Here is a 15,450-nt window from a genome sequence, read left to right as displayed (position 1 = left end):
TAGAGACCCTAAGGCCGCACCCACCAGCCCGCCCTCCTTCCGCGGCTAAGGCTGAGCTCGGACACGTCTACCCCTTGGAGGAACAGTGGGAAGGGAAGACCGGTGAGGAGGGGACAGCGTCCCCAGAGGATGGGCCCTCCACTCCACTTCCTTTAGGCTACCGGGCAGGGCCCCTCGCTGCTCACCCCGGGGCAGGACGTCTCTCTCCCCACCTCCCGTAAGACCTGGCCTGAGACGGGGGCACAGGCCGCCGGGGGGGTGGGAGGGAGCAGCCCCAGCTGGAGAGGGAGGGCTGCCCAAGGGCTGGGGGGCTCCTGGTCTCGGCGGATGGGACCCTCAGGAATGGTGCCCACCATTCAGAAGGCCAGCTGGCCGGCTCTGCCAGCCTGACCCCCTGCACGCACCGTGGCTGACCGGACGGACCCCGGAGCCAAGGAGACCCATCGCAGGGGAGGGCGGCCGGGTCGGGGGCTGGGATGTGGGGGGGTGCAGCGGCCCAGCACATTCACGGCCCCTGCACTCGAGGACTTGACCCAAAGCACCAATCACAAGACCAGGCGGGTCTGAAACCAGAAAACTCTTTATTGCAAAGGTACAAAAGCGTCACAGCAGAGATGTACAGCAATAAATTAGGTGGTGGCCGTGAGGGGACAGGGCAGGCGCAGGGCACATGTCATACGGGCAAGGACCACGACGTGGGGTCTCTTCTCAATAATTTATACCATGATAAAAGCAGCACAAAAATAAATATTGAAATGGAACAGCTGAGTGACCAAGGCCAGGAAATGGGAGGCCTTGCCCCCTGGGAGGACAGAGTCTGCCTCCCTTGGGAAGGACCCCGAGTCTGAAGCACAAGAATCAGGAAAACAAACCCAAGGGACAGAGATCCTTGCCTTTTAAATAAGACAAATCCATATATTAAAACGGGGACAATGAAATCTCAACGAGCTGAAAGCAGAGGCATGAGAGAATGCTCCGGTCTTCCCTCCCTGGCCCCTGGTCCCCAGGAGCAGGCAGGCATGGCGAGGTGCACCGGGCGGTGACAGAAGCCCCCTCTGGGCAGGGGCGGGGGGGGGGCACGCAGGGCGCCAGCACTCCCGAGGGCAGCAGGCAGCGGCGACAGCCCCCGGCCCCCACCCCCCCTACTCCAACCGCAGCTCTGCTCGATTAGGGATTTACAGTAAAAACAGGAAAAGTTACGAAAAATCTGTACGATAAAATGTGTATATAATTTTATATATATATATACTTTTCTCTCTTTTAAATATTTCCCCGTGGTCCTTATTGATATCCAATGTGGATTACCTACCATGGCTATGGTATCGACAGCTTTTTTTTTTTTTAATTTTTTTTTTTTTTTTACACACTGGGCCTTTTGCTCCGTAAGGATCCGGCACGCCCCAGACCCCTCACCTTCCCCCAGGACAAGGCCAAGGCCAAGGCCGCACGGCAGTCCTGCCGGAGAGACCCAGACGTCTTCCGTAGGGAGCTCTCCGGGCATCTGTCCCACCCAGTCTGCCTCTTCCTGCACAGGGGCCTTGCAGCTCGCTGGGGGTCTCCCTAGGTGGCGGGGGACAGGCCAAGAGGAAGCCGGGAGCCCCAGCAAAGGTCACCGAGGTCATCAGGGGCTCCAAGTGTCAGAAAGAAAGAACAGGTAAAAGTTTCAGGCGAGGAATAAGCACCAAGGTGGCCGCGTCCCCTTGTCCTTCTGCACCAACAGACCACCCGGGCGCCCCCAGAAGGCTGGTCCTGGCCCGGTGCCTAGCGTCACCTCCTCGGCCATCACACCCTCCTCACCCTCGGACTCCACCGGTCACTCTGGCAGCGGGACCACAACCCACTCCCGAGGCCGCCGCCGACTTCCCACCTGCTCGGCAGGGATAGCTCCGCTTCCGCCCCAGACCCTGCCGGCCCTCCCTGCGCAGGGCTCCCCGCCAGCTCCCCGCTGCGGACCTCCCCGGGGTCGGTCCAACAGAGGGGAAATTCCCGAGTCCTCGTGCAACTCTGCACGTGTACCCCGGAGGCCCCCAAGGGACCACCCGGACCAACCCGCTCCTCCTAGGCCCCGCGCCGCCGGCACGCGGGTGTCGCGGCAGGCGCGCCCCCAGGCGCGCGCAGTCCTAGAGCAGCCCCCCCTCCCTCTGCCTCGCGGGGCGCGGGCCTCTGGTGGGGCTGAAGCAGGGTCAGGGTGCTGTGCGTCACCGGGGACAAACGGCTCATCCCCAGGCACCCAGAGCTCAGTCAGGGCAGGGAGGGGGTGCCCGCGCCGGCCGCTGGACCACGACAGGCCACTCTCGGGAGGGGTGGCGGAGAGAGCCCCCGCCATCCGGGCCACAGGGCCGGCGACCTTCTGAGGACCTTCCCTCCATACGCCCGGACGCCGCCCCCCGGCGCAAGACACGTGCCCCCGGAGACCTTCTGGGGAGAGCCGGCGGGGCCCGGGGGAGGGCCGGCTGTGCGCGTGCGCGTGCGTGCGTGCGGGAAGGCGCGCGGCCCGCGGGCTTGCCAGACCCCATCTGCGGCCGCACCCTCGGCCTCGTCCCCGCCGGGAGTCTGCGCTTCGACTGGGGCGTCAAGGGGTCCGCGCCACGCGGACCCTCCGGCGGGCACCCGGGGGGGGGCGCCCCCCCGCCCGCCCCCCCCGCCCCCCCGGCGGCGGGCCACTAGGAGGCGGCCGAGAAGGGCACGGAGGCGGAGGAGACGTCGGCGGACTTGACGATGGTGATGACGCTGGTGGTGGCCACCTTGGTGGGGGCGACGGGCCCGCGGGCCACGGTGCGGGCGAAGGTCTGCAGGGCCTCGTACTTGGAGCGCAGCGCGTCGAGCTCCAGCCTCATGCTGCTGTTCTCCCGCGCCAGCTTCTCCACCTCCTGCTGCAGCTCCACCCGCTGCCGCTCCAGCTCCTCCTTCTGCGTCACGCGCTTGATGCGGCAGCTGGCCGCGTAGCCGCGGTTCTTGAGCGTGCGCCGGCGCTGCTTCAGGCGGGCCACCTCCTCCTTGGTGAGGCCCCGCAGGTGCTGGTTCAGCTCCCGCACCGACATGGACACCAGCTCGTCATCGCTGAGCACCGGGGCGTTCTCGCCCGCCTCCTTCTTGACCTGCGGGGGCCGCGCGGCACGGCGGTCAGCGCGGAGGAGGGGGTGGCGGGAAGGGCCCCGGAGGGCGGCCCGGCGTCTGCCCGGGAACGGAGGCCGCGTGGACGAGAGCCTGGTCCCGGGCAGCAGGAACACCCGGAGGCACCCTCTCTGCCCCCCAAGCCGGCCCTCACGCCTCCGTCGGGGCAGGGGGCCTCCCGACGTCACGCACGCTGCAGAATGCGGGTGGCTCCCTGACGGGGATCCCCGCTACGCCTGCCCGTCACCTGGTTACCACCTGCCGTCCAGAACCTGGGAGGCTGTGGCCCACCCGTGCGCAGCCCTCTGTGAGTCTCCAGTGCCTGGTGCCGGCCGACGCAGGCAGGTGGGTGGGGGGAACCCAGGCAGGTGAGTTAGGTGGGGGAGGGGGGCCCAGGAAGGTGAGTGGGGTTGACCCAGGCAGGTGAGCAGGGGCGACCCAGGCAGGTGAGTGAGGTGGGGGGGGGGGGGGGACCCAGGCAGGTGAGCGGGGGGACCCAGGCAGGTGAGTGAGGTGGGGGGGGGGGGGTGACCCAGGAAGGTGAACGGGGGCGACCCAGGCAGGTGAGCGGGGTCGACCCAGGCAGGTGAGCCGCAGGGAGGCACAGCAGCCTGTGCTTCCACACCCCTCGGACAAAGTGGGGCCTCGGAAGGGGCTTCGACGTGCATGGCCCACGAATGCACGGAGGTCCCCTGTCCCGCCAGACCCAGCTCTGTTCCCAAGACGAGACAGCCGACCCAGGAGCCCACGCCAGCCTCAGAAGCTGGGAGGGCCCGGGGAGGCAGCACGCTGGGCCTGGTCGGAGCCGGGCCCCACGAGCAGGAGTGCCGAGGTTGACACGCGCCCTGCCGGTGGTACTGCGGGACGGAGGCCACGCTGCCCACCCCTGGGGGCCGGGGATGAGCATGTCCTAGCAGGCAGGGATCCACACCTGCCACTCCCTCCCAAGGAGGCCATCCCCGTGGACGCCAGGGCCCACATCTCCTGAGGCCACAACCCCCAATCCTGTCCCCAGCTCCCTGGCACGGCTCTGCCGGCCAACAGCCCCCACCCGACTGCAGGGGACAGGACCTCCCTCTTCACACTCAGGGCAGTCCTGGGAAAGAGGGGCTGCTGGGGCCGGAACGGACCTTTCCCAAGCCTGAGCCCGAGGCAGAAACGGGGTCTGCCCACCCCCACCCCACTTACCTTTAATGCCTTGTTTGGTTTGGGATTAGTCGTCATAACCTGGGCACAGTCACCCGAACAGAAGGGCTTGGAAACTGGATCTAGAAAATCAGACAAGAAACAGAAATGAGCGAGGTGAGGTTCTGGCCAGGCTGGGGACGGGGCCGGCTGCCGTCGCACGTGACCTGAAGCGGGGACGTCCCCACCACAGAGACGCTCCAAGGAGGCTCGGCTCCTCGGTCCATGTCCCCCCCGAAAACAAGACAGGAGGCAGCCGGGACGGAGGGGGCTCCCCGCAGGGTGGGCATCCCGGCCACGCTGCCCAGTCCAGCATCAGCCCACGAAGCAACCCAGACCCACCCCGGCCCCCACGCTGGCAGCCACCCGCCTGGGGGGCACCAGGCCCGGGCGGCCACTGCCTCCCGTCCGACTCCCCCTCTGAGCTGAGCCGCTCGCACCCTCGAGGCACGGGACGCCACGTTGAAGGGCCAGAGCGCACGGACCCAGAGCCCCCTCCCGAGAACGGCCTCACCCGGCACACGAGGAGCACCGCTGGCCCCCAGGACGGCACCCTGCCCGGGCAAGAGCCCCCGTGACTCCTGACCTCGCCTGGCTCCAGAGAGGAAGGGCCCCTTTGGGGAGCCCCTGCGTTTGCCCAGCACACCCCCAGGGACGGGTGCAGCCCCACCCTCCCTAGTAGACCTACCTCCGCAAAGGGCACTGCAGCTGTGACATCACCACCCCCGCCTAGGCTGCCCCACAGCCCTGACCTGAGGCCCGCAGGATCCGGGAGGTAGGGGCCGCCACTGCGCGAGCTCACCGGCTGTCTGGCGGGAGCCGTCCCCGCCGCCCGCCAGCACCCCCCCTCCCCGCCGCTGCCCGCCCTTCTGGTTTTGGCGTCTGCATTGTGTCACACATTCTAATCATTCATGAAAAAGCCAGCCAAAGCATCCCAAGCATGATTCCCCTCTGATAGTTGCCATGGCGACCTTGGGAAGTAGCCAGCCCCTGATGGTCGTCATGGAAACAGAGAAGCCCACAGCAACAATGGCTTTGGGCAGGCCGGTGCAGACATCACAGGTTGTGGGACAGTAAACAAACCAGTGTGCCCCGGCGGCTGGGGTGGGGGGCGGGAGGGCCCGGGCTCTAGACGTGCTGGCACATTCTGTAGCTGGCTTAGGAACCGGGGTCCACGTTCCAAACGCCAGGCAAGGTGAACTGAGCAGAGAGAACATCAGAAAACGCACGGGGGAAGGGGGGGGACCCGGGCCCCAGAGACGGAGCCGCACCAAAGCCTTCACCCTGGGGGTGAGTGGGGCTCGGGTGGACGGTCTCCACCCCTCCTTCGCCCACAGCCCCAGGACCCTTGCTACAGCACAGCCTAGACGCCACCCACCCCCAACAGCCCACCTGCCTCCCAGGTCTCAGCACCCGGGCCACCGAACCCCCTGGTTCACTGTTGCCTCTGGCAACACGGCCACTGTCCCAGGCACTGACGACGGATGATGGAGAGCAGGACAGCAGCAGGGCCGGGGCCAGGTGCACCCTCAGGAGGCTTCTGGCTCCTCCGCGCCACCCACGCACGCGCGGGAGGCAGACGCACTACAGCGTGGGGTGACCCCAGCGGGAAGACAGGAGCTGCTTCCTGACAGCGGCCTGACCCCCAGCATCTGCAGGGGCACGGCGGGCCCGCTGAGTGCCCCTCCCTCCAGGTCCCGGGGTCAAAGCCATGGTAGAGAAGCCACCTGGAGGGCCAGCAGGAGCCAGGCGGCGGGGAGAGCCATGAGAAACTTTTCCACGGGAGCAGGAGGGGTGGCCGGGTGTCATTCCAGCACACGTCAGCGCACAAGGGCCTGGGCCGCCAGGGCATAGCTGTGTGGTGAGTCACGCCTGTTTACAGAGCGAGGAGCTCACATTCCCACAGACCCAAGGCCCTCCCACCCTGCACGGACCGCCCAGCCCGCCCGGCCCCAGCGGAGGAGGGACCTCCGCTCAGACCCCTACCAGACAGGGGTTTCTGTGCCTCACCATCCCCCCCACCCCGCCCATGATGGGCCAGCTCAGCCAGGACCCCGGGCCACAGCGCTGCGTTCAGGGCAGGTACGCCCCGCCCCCTCTGGGGACCTGCCCTCCGTGACAGCGCGGGGCGGGGAGGCCCAGGTAAGCAGGAGCTACACAGGACTGGGCTCCGCGTCCTCCCCTCCACACAGACCTACGAGGGTCGGCTGGCAGGTCTGCAAGGTCAAGGTTACCTGGGGAAAGCCCTAAGTCCACCAGCTCTGAACCCACCTTGCCCAGCTGCCTGGCCTTCTGCGGGCAGGACACAGACAAGAGCCCGGGCAGAGACGGGAGAAGCGGGACCCCCGGGCCGGCCTGGGCTCCAAGCGAGGAGGGATGCCTCTCTGCGGGAGGGCGCCACGAGGGGGTCTGACCTCCGGGGACTTCCTGCAGTTCTCAGACCTTCTGTCCAACAAGAACAACGTGAGGCCTGAGAGAACAGGAGTAAACGTAGGCACGAACCTGGAGAAAAAGCCAGCAAAGCTCTTCTCTCTGTCGGCCTTATGCTCTTCCTCTGGAAATGAGAGCATCAGAAGCAGGGGCCCCAGGTTCTGTCCACCTCGCAAAGGCCTCGGCGGAGCCGAGCAGGTGACTCAAGGAGACGCCCTGACTGGGGGGGGGTGGGGGGGGGCTTCCCTCTCAACCCCCAGGGCTCCGGGGGCCTGGACCGGCACCCTCCAGAAGCCAGAGACCCTGGGCCAGGTGAGCAAGCCCCAGGCAGGAGCAGACACTGCCCCACGGCCCCGCGCTCGAAGACACGACCCCCACAGCCTCGGGCAGACCAGGTCTTGGCTCCTGCCCCCTGTTCAGGCACCCGCCCCGCAGGAAGTCTAAGTCTCCGCCGGCTGACGGAAAACAGGAGTGTCCTCCCGCCTCGAGAGGCGGTGCGCAGACCTGGGCTGCAGGTTCAGGGGCCGGGCTCCAGGAGCGCAGGGTTGGCCCCGGCTGCCCTTCCTGCGAGATCTCAGTACCCGGACAGTAAGGGCACGAGGGCTCACCTCTACCCAAGCCACACGAGGTACACGCAGTAGTGACCCGAGGTCGCTTCCTGCACGAAAGGCAAAAACCCGGCAGCTTCTGGAAACAGGCTCAGAGAGAAGTTTGGCGCTTGTGACGGTGTGCAAAACAAAGGATTTTAAAACAACTGCCCTAAAACGTGTATTTATAAACCGCTGCACCTCAGGCCACCTCCTCGGCCACCAGAGTGCACACAGGAAGAACTGTGTTCTGAGACTCGGGGGGAACCCAGCCGGGGTGAGAGGACACACAGCCTGAGAGGCAGGTGCACCAGCCACTCGGCCTCCCTCCCCTCCCGCCGCAGGCCGGACGCCCCGTCACCGTTGCCGTGTAAGAAATCACCCACCCTGCCCCCGGCAGCTTCAAGAGGGGTCGCTCCGGGGATCGGGCCCCACAACCATCGGTCACGGCAGCGCCAGCCGGGCCGTGCACGCAGCCCGCGCTCTCCGCCGGCTCTTCTGAACTCCGGTCAAGTCGCGGGAGCGGCTCAGTGGCCGGAGCCGGTGGGGGGGGTGGGGGGCTGGGGGGGCCAGGAGCAGGTGGGCCTCCTCCGTGCCCGCCTGCCTGTCCGTCCACCCAGTGAGAGCACGGACAGTCTCCCACAGCCCTCCAGAAGCTTCTGGTCAAGACAGTCTGCGCGGTCAGCACTTCTAACTTGGAACACCTTTCAGGCGACCACTTCCCCAACTAAAGAGATCGGTTTTCAACCCAACGCCGGAAATTCACTCTGACGCGCCCCTACATGAGGTTAAGGCAGAGACCGCTCTAAAAGACATGTGCCAGCAGCCCGGACCGGGCCCGGCTCTGGGGACAGCACCGTTGAGAGTGAGGGAGCCGGTGCCGGCCCTCCCTCCCGAGGCCCACGAACAACGGGACCGCCCTTCCAGAGGCCAGGATCTCACCCCCTCTACCCCCCCAGCAAACGTGTACCGCTCGTCCGTCGTCTGACGCAGCTCATCTGGGGCGACTCACGGCCCCGGATCATCCCCGCTGTGCTCCGGCTTTCGCGGGGCTGGACCCAGGCTCAGGGCCCGGGGGGGACGCTTTCTCCACCGGTAAAGCCAGGTGGCTGACGGCAGCAGTGGCCGCAGCCAAACGGCCCTGGGTCTAGATGGTGTGGCAGAAAAGGGGGTCTCGAGTCTCACGGGGTCTTAGGTCGGTGAGACTAGACGGGGAGCTTCACGTGCACAGGAAGCCACAGCTCCGGCACCTAGCAGGGGGGGTCTCAGAAAACACCTGTTCCCGCTCGGTGTGGAGTGAGGGCGCCCACCGCTCCCCGGCCGGCTGCACCCGGCCCTCCCAGGGCGGCAGGTCCAGGGAGAGGGAGGGGACAGGGGGCAAACAGGCAGGGAGGAAAGGGGCTCTGTCCCGGAGCACGTCTGCGCTCCCCCAATGGGTGCAAACCCCAAAGGCACAAGCCACGCTGACGTGACCGCCTCCGTCCCGGGGGTGCCGAGCGCCCCTCCTGCCAGCGCCACAGGACGCACCTGCCCCGCGAGCAAAGGTCAGCACGGCCAGCGCGCCCCATACGCTGACGCCTCACCCGACCGAAGACGGGCCCCAGGAGGACCGGGAGGGCTCCCACGCCCCGCCCACCCCAGACACTGGGTGTCCGTGTCCCATCCGGCTCCCTCAACGTGGGGGTGCGTCCTGCCGCTCCTCGCCGGGCCCCCCACCAGCCCGGCCCACACCCAGCCTGCAGGCCGGCCCTGGCCGGCCGCCCTCCGGCAAGACACGACTGTCTGCCTGGCTCGGAGGACGTCTGGTCACCTTGTGTTTGCGGTTCGAGGAAGCTGTGTCATCCTGGCTCTGTCCAGAGGTGACTCAGGCGGCCGCCAGGCTGACAGCGGGCCGAGCGCCTCACCTCCCCGGCCACGCCCTGGCCCCCCACTCCTCTGGCCCCCCTCTGGGGGGTCCTTCTGTCTCTAAGCTCCCTTTGGGGTTCTGTTCGCTCCACAGCTGCCCAGGGGTCCCACCAGCCCCCCACCTCCACGTGCAGCCAGGCTGAGACAGCTTGCGTGTCTGACAGACCCCAGAGACGTGTCCTGTCCTCACACCCGCCCTCCTCCTGTGTGTCCAGCTCAGGTGATGACCCATCACGCCGTTCACGCAGCAGTCGCCCCCAAGACCTTGTCCCTCCTTCCGTGGCCACCTGCTGAGCCGGGCCTGCTGGACTTGGCCCTCCAGGACTCCCTGGCTCAGGCCCCAGCTTCTTCCGTCTGGACCTCGGTCCCTCAAACGCAGCGCCTCAAGGTGGTAGAAGAACCCCCTGCTTGAAGTCCCTCCTGAGCCCCTCACTGCCTGCACCACCTGTTGCGTTCCAAGCCTCCCCCTCCGTCTGTGCTGGGCTCCCACCCTCCTTCCCCAGCCCTTGCTTCACCGAAGCCCCCTCCTGCTCTCCCCGTGGTAGGCGGACACCCTCTCCTGAGCCTCCATCGAGGGCCGTGCCCAAAACTTGGTCCTGATCCGTCCAAGGCTCGCTTCCCTTGCTGGATGGAGGGCGGGGGACATTCTCACCCACACCTGCTCCCCGCACCCCCTGGCGAGTGAAAGGCACGCTGCCTGGGGACGGGCGTCAGCACCGCACCCGAGGGCAGCGGGGTCTGGGCGCCCCACCTCAATACCTCTCCAGCCTCCCCTCATCCAGGGCAGCCAGAGGCAGCGCAGAAAAGCAGGCAGGGTGCCACCCCAGACCCCGGATGTCAGACTCCGCGGCCGCAGGCCAGGTACCGAGGCCTCGGGCTTGGTGTCCTTGGGTAAAATGGGGTGGGGGTGGGGGGTACGTGTATGACATGATCCCTACATTCATTTCTACCCGTTCTGAAGTTCTATGACTTGAAGACAACACTTTCAATTTCCTGAAACTGCAAGAAAGAGGAAACATGACTGACAAAAAGCAAAAGTAAACACGGCAGCAGCGCATCTTCCATGAGCAGGGAGCAGGGAGGCGGGGAGCAGAGGGGAGGGTGAGTCACTGTTTACTGCTCCGAGGAACAGCCACACAGAGAACGCTCACAGCTGCCCGGGTTCCATTTCCCGTGTGGACTGGACCCTAAGCCAGAAAGTCCACTCCAGAAACCTTTAGACCCGGGAACAGCCAGGACGCGGGCAGGACTCGTCCGCCGCCTGAGATGGTAAACAGACTCTCAGCTACCGGAGCCCCGAGAGGGACAGCGCGGTGGACAGGGGCGCGGAGAACCTCCGGAGAGCGGCCTCGCTCAGCACAGCCCGGGCGCTGGAGATGGGGCTGGAACGCAGCGAGCCCCGGAACCAACTTCCCCGAGGAGCCCCGATTCAACTCCCATTTTTAGCAACCACCTTGAAAGTGAGTGAGGCTGAACTTGGAACGCGTCCCTTAAAGTCCAGCTCCGTTCAAGCGCGGAAGGCAAGTGCGCTCCGGAGAGAAGACTTGCTTCGTGTTTTCGAGTCAGTAAACTTCATTTTGGAACCAGGAGAGATCCCCTCGTTAAGTTCTCAAAGCAGACCCCCTCTAAGGAGCTCAAACTCAAGCATTCCCACTGGTTTGCCCTGGGGAGGGAAGTCCTCCAGAGGTGTCAGCTACCCGCAAAGCACAAAGCAAAGCGAGAGAGGCTGGCAAGTGAGTCTCACCTACCTGCACAGCCCACCGTCAGCTTCCGGACCCCTCCCTCCCACCTGCTTAGACGGACGCTCTTTAAAGAGCCCAGCCCCAGAAGGCGGCAGATCGGAGACGGCCCGGCACACGGCTGCGCTTTATCAAGATACCTGTGCAGTGAGGGCTGTAAGGGCAAATCCTCACCGAGGCCAATAAGGGAGAAGGGGAAGGGAGAAGGAACACCCAAGCCACACTTGCGGGAACCCACTGACTCTATCGGCTGTGTGGGGCGTGGGTGTTCGAGACCAGGGAGCTTCCCCGGCCGGCACCTGGTGAGGGAAGGTGGCGGGATCTTCCACACTGACAATTCATTTGGCAGGGGAGCACTTCTGCCCCCGCCACGAGAGCGGCGCGACAGGTAAACAGCAGCATAATCATTAACACAGCTCGGAGAGCAGGAACTTCCAGCGGCCCCAAACACCAACTCCACCAATGTGGAGTCTTTGTCAAAAGACGCCACAACACGTGGCGAGGAGCAGTACGATCAGAGACAGCAGGCAGAGCGGTTTCTTTTACCTAAGGGAGACCTAGGTGGAGAGAGACACGTTTCCTGTACCCTCCCCAGGCTCCCGGAAAGGTGTGCGGAAGCCGGCACCCTGGCACACTGTGTCCCGAACGCGGCAGGATCACAGAGGAAGCCGCGGTCCGACTTAGAGGAGATGGAGCCCCCCACTCACCGATGAGAAAACTGAGAACCACGGGGCTCGGGAGAAGGGACACGTTCGCCCTGTCCCCCTCCCCACCCAAAGCTTCCACATCAGGGCCTCCCTCCGGGGAACCCCTGGCAGGTCAGCTGCTCAGAACGTGACATCGGTCATGAGTCCCCTTCTCCTTGCCCTCCCGCCCCCTCCCCCGGAGCGCGGGTGGAAGCCACCGCCGGGCAGGGCAGCACCGGCCGAGCCGGCGGAAGCACCCAGGTGGACGCGGCCGGGTGGGCCCTGCGCGACCACGCGCTCCCCTGCACGTGGCCGTGTATTTTCGCCCCCGCCTTCCCGCCTCGCAGCGGACCTCCGCGGGCTAAAGGCGAAGCAGGTGGGGAGGGCAGGGCAGGGGCGCCGGGCCCGCAGCAACGTCCGGGCTCCCTAGGCCGCCCCCGCCCCGGGGTGGAGGGGGGGGGCGGCACCGCCTCCGGCTCGGACAAGGGGCGGGCGGGGGGCGGGGGCGCGCTCCCGGGCCCGAGAAAGAAAAGCCCCGGCCCGCGCGGCGCGCTCGCGGTTGGGCACCTGACGGCAGGTGCGCGGGCCGGGGTCTCGGGGTCCCGCCCAACTTCGCCGCGGGTCCGAGGCGCCGGTGACTCAGCGGCGCGCGGCCCCGACCCGCCCCCGCCCCGGCCCCCGGCCCCCGGCCCGGCCCGACGCGGCCGCTCCTCACCTGGCGTCGCGCGGGGGGGCGCGGGCGCGCGGCGGCTCGTCGCGGGCACGCGCTCTCCTCGCGCTCGCGCTCACTCTCGCGCTTCCTCTCGGCCGCCGCCTCGGCCGCGCGCTGGGGCTCCGACTTCGCGAAGAACAACAAGTCCCCCCCGCCGCCCGCCGCCAGCCCGCCCGCCCGGCTCCCCAGCATCTGACACCGCTTCCGGGATCGGCGTCGGCGCGCGTCACGCCGCCCCGCCCACCGCGCGCCGCCGCCCGGCCCGCCCGCCCGCGGCCCCGCCCACCGCGCGCCGCCGCCGCCAGGCCCGACCCTCGGCCCCGCCCATGATTAGGCCCCGCCCCTAGGCCCCGCCCCTCGTCCACCAATGCCCCGCGCGCCACCCGAGTCGCTGTTCCGGATCCCGCAGTGTTGCGGCTGCGGGAGCCGCCGGCTCGCCGCCCCCGCGCCTGCACCTGTGCCCGCAGGTGTCGTGCGCCTCGCGTAGTGACAGTCCTCCGGCTGAGGAAGCCTGCCCGGGAGCACCCCTGTTGCCCACAACGGCGCTCCCTGGCCTCGTTGCTCTTCTCCCTGAGCACCTACTTCCCAGGTGGCCGGGCGCGCGGGCCCTCAGCCCCATCAGAGCCCTCGGGAGACAAAGGGAGTCGAGCTGGAGTAGGCTCGCTCTCCGAGGACAGGGCGCTCGACGCTAGGGCCAGCCTCAGGGTCGCGGTGTCTATCACAGGAGATGAGTGAATGCGTCACAGTGCCCACCACCCTGTCCGAGGGCAAGCAGGCCCTGCAAATGAGGGAAGGGCACCTGGCATTGCCTCCACCCCGGGCCTTAGACATCCCCAGGAATTTCCCTTTGGATAAGGAGGATTCTTCTCCATTATAGGAAAGACAGCAAGGTGAAATGGTGATAAATGGCTTTGACCTACATCCTCTGTGAAAGTCTCAGAAACTCAGGAGCCTGGGGAACGGTGCCCAGCTGAAGCCCCAGCTCATGGTTTCAGTGGGGAAACACAGGCCCAGCAAAGGCAGGCACGGAAGGATGTACTGGCCTCAGATCAGGGCCCAGCTCCTCCAGGAGCGAACAGCCTGGTCCTGTCCCAGGTGGAGGACATAGCTGGAGAGAGGACCCCACTGTCAAAATCCAAAACAAACAGAGACCAACCTTGCAAACTCCCTGAACAGACACCACCAGTTTGGTCATACCAACGAAGCTGAAGGTAGCGGATTTTGCAAGGCTAAGTTGACCCAAGTCATTTCTTGCTGTGCCTCTGAAAATCAGGAGCAAAGCTTACTCTCTTTTCCGAGGTTGATGTGAAACGGCCACTAGCCAATTCCATCGCTTAGGAAAATTCTGATATGAAAACCAATCCCTGTGGAGAATGAACACTGTGCTTTCTCACCATAGAAGCTGCTCTTTAAGGACACCCCCCTGAGCCCCATTCCGTGTTTTGGTTTGAGTGTTCCCGGCTTTGCCAACCGTCTTTTTGGCGTATACACAACAAACTCAATCATGACGGCTTTGGCCATTCGTTGGTTTTATTTACTTCTGTTACATAGGGACTTTTGACGTTTCATGGTGTCAGAAGTGGGATTCAAACAGAAGACAGCCCCCCAACCCCCACCCCACACACAGACCCCGAGGCTGCTGAGCAAACAGACCCTGGCACCCACAGAGCCCACTGAGCTCACCACTTTCTTGTCGACCCTGAAGAGTGAAGGTGAGTCTCTCGAATCTGAGCTCTCTCTCTTAGGTTCTAAGCTGCCCAACTTTATTGTGCATGCCTGTTCAGATGGCCAGTGTTTGCGTGCAAGACTCTCTATTTGCATCCTGTAAGGACCCTTTTGGAGCTGTGTTTTGGAGTCATTTTGTCCTTTAGCAGCTTCTGTTTGCCAATCAAAGAATGCATTCCATTTTCTCTCTCTTGTTTTTGAGTAAGGTATGAAGGAGATGGTTTTTTTTTTTGTTTGTTTGTTTTTTTTTTTGGTTTTGGTTTTTCTTTTTGGGGGGGGGGGGTAAGGGAGAAAGGAAGTAATTTTGTCTTGAATTAAAATGATTGTTCCAGAATAAGAAGGGAAAAAGATAGGACAAGATCTAAATGGTTAAAGAATGTTGCAGGTTTGTGGAAAGAGATCTTGAAAAAGGAATTTAATGTGAAGTCAAGCTAAGATTGGAATGGATTTATTTAACTTAAAAAAAAAAAAAAGGATTTTAGGAGAGCCTGGCTGGCTCAATCAATGGAGCATGCCACGCTTGATCTCGGGGTTGTGAGTTCAAGCCCTGTGTTGAGTGTGGAGCCTACTTAAAATTTAAAAAAAAGGGGGGGGCGCCTGGGTGGCTCAGTCGGTTAAGCGTCTGACTTCAGCTCAGGTCACGATCTCGCGGTCCATGAGTTCGGGCTCTGGGCTTATGGCTTAGAGCCTGGAGCCTGCTTCCAATTCTGTGTCTCCCTCTCTCTCTGCCCCTCCCCCGTTCATGCTCTGTCTGTCTCTGTCTCAAAAATAAATAAACGTTTAAAAAAAAATTTTTTTAAAGAATTTTAATATCAAGAGTACATGGTACAAAATTAGAATTTGGTTTCTGCTGTTAAAATCACAACATTTTTTTAGATTATCAGTCTGCCCCTAACAAGAAATTGTAAACAAAGGTGTTTCTGTACTTTTAATGTATTTTGCCTGCAAAGCAAAGATTCTGTATTTTATGAAAATAATTTCATGTGCTTTGTCCTTACCAAGTCTTGGATTAGGTAGGAAAATAACTGAGTCCTCTGTATTAAAAGAACTGAGTTTCGGGGCGCCTGGGTGGCGCAGTCGGTTAAGCGTCCGACTTCAGCCAGGTCACGATCTCGCGGTCCGCGAGTTCGAGCCCCGCGTCGGGCTCTGGGCTGGTGGCTCGGAGCCTGGAGCCTGTTTCCGATTCTGTGTCTCCCTCTCTCTCTGCCCCTCCCCCGTTCATGCTCTGTCTCTCTCTGTCCCAAAAATAAATAAACATTGAAAAAAAAAATTAAAAAAAAAAAAAAGAACTGAGTTTCATTTTTGCAACTCTGTAACTTTCTGTACCTGCCTCTGAAATTTTAATTGTCACTTGGTAGGAATGAATA

General features: G+C 63.7%; 1 protein-coding gene across 9 annotated transcripts; it reads right to left on the bottom strand.

Annotated features, from left to right (window-relative positions):
* Nucleotides 1-564: 564 nt before the first annotated feature.
* MAFK (MAF bZIP transcription factor K) lies at nucleotides 565-12,550 on the bottom strand. Of its 9 annotated transcripts, XM_086691893.1 has the most exons (5): nucleotides 7,338-7,664; nucleotides 6,571-6,801; nucleotides 6,027-6,171; nucleotides 4,303-4,382; nucleotides 565-3,098 (listed from the first exon to the last, which is right to left on the bottom strand). In XM_086691893.1, exons 3-5 carry the CDS (start codon nucleotides 6,106-6,108, stop codon nucleotides 2,664-2,666), a joined length of 597 nt encoding a protein of 198 aa, XP_086548019.1. In that variant the 5' UTR covers nucleotides 6,109-6,171; nucleotides 6,571-6,801; nucleotides 7,338-7,664; the 3' UTR covers nucleotides 565-2,663. The 9 variants fall into 9 exon arrangements, with proteins under 9 accessions (XP_086548019.1, XP_086548021.1, XP_086548022.1 ...); XM_086691895.1 differs by lacking the exons at nucleotides 6,027-6,171; nucleotides 6,571-6,801; nucleotides 7,338-7,664 and adding exons at nucleotides 8,287-8,463; nucleotides 8,844-11,085; XM_086691896.1 differs by lacking the exons at nucleotides 6,027-6,171; nucleotides 6,571-6,801; nucleotides 7,338-7,664 and adding an exon at nucleotides 12,362-12,550.
* Between the last annotated feature and the right edge of the window lie 2,900 nt (nucleotides 12,551-15,450).

The sequence above is a fragment of the Puma concolor genome, chromosome E3 (assembly GCF_028749965.1).
Source record: "Puma concolor isolate L17-30 chromosome E3, mPumCon1.1.hap2, whole genome shotgun sequence".
Classification (NCBI taxonomy): Eukaryota; Metazoa; Chordata; class Mammalia; order Carnivora; family Felidae; genus Puma; species Puma concolor.
Note: the sequence above shows the minus strand (reverse complement) of the source record. Positions and strands in the feature narration are given on the sequence as shown.

Excerpts from the sequence above, each read along its gene's own strand:
- MAFK (XM_086691893.1), bottom strand. The coding sequence starts at position 6,108 with ATGACACCCGGCCACCCCTCCTGCTCCCGTGGAAAAGTTTCTCATGGC. Across the intron at positions 4,383-6,026 it reads GGCTCCTGCTGGCCCTCCAG|ATCCAGTTTCCAAGCCCTTC; the intron begins GTGGCTTCTCTA and ends CTGATTTTCTAG. Across the intron at positions 3,099-4,302 it reads AACCAAACAAGGCATTAAAG|GTCAAGAAGGAGGCGGGCGA; the intron begins GTAAGTGGGGTG and ends CGGCCCCCGCAG.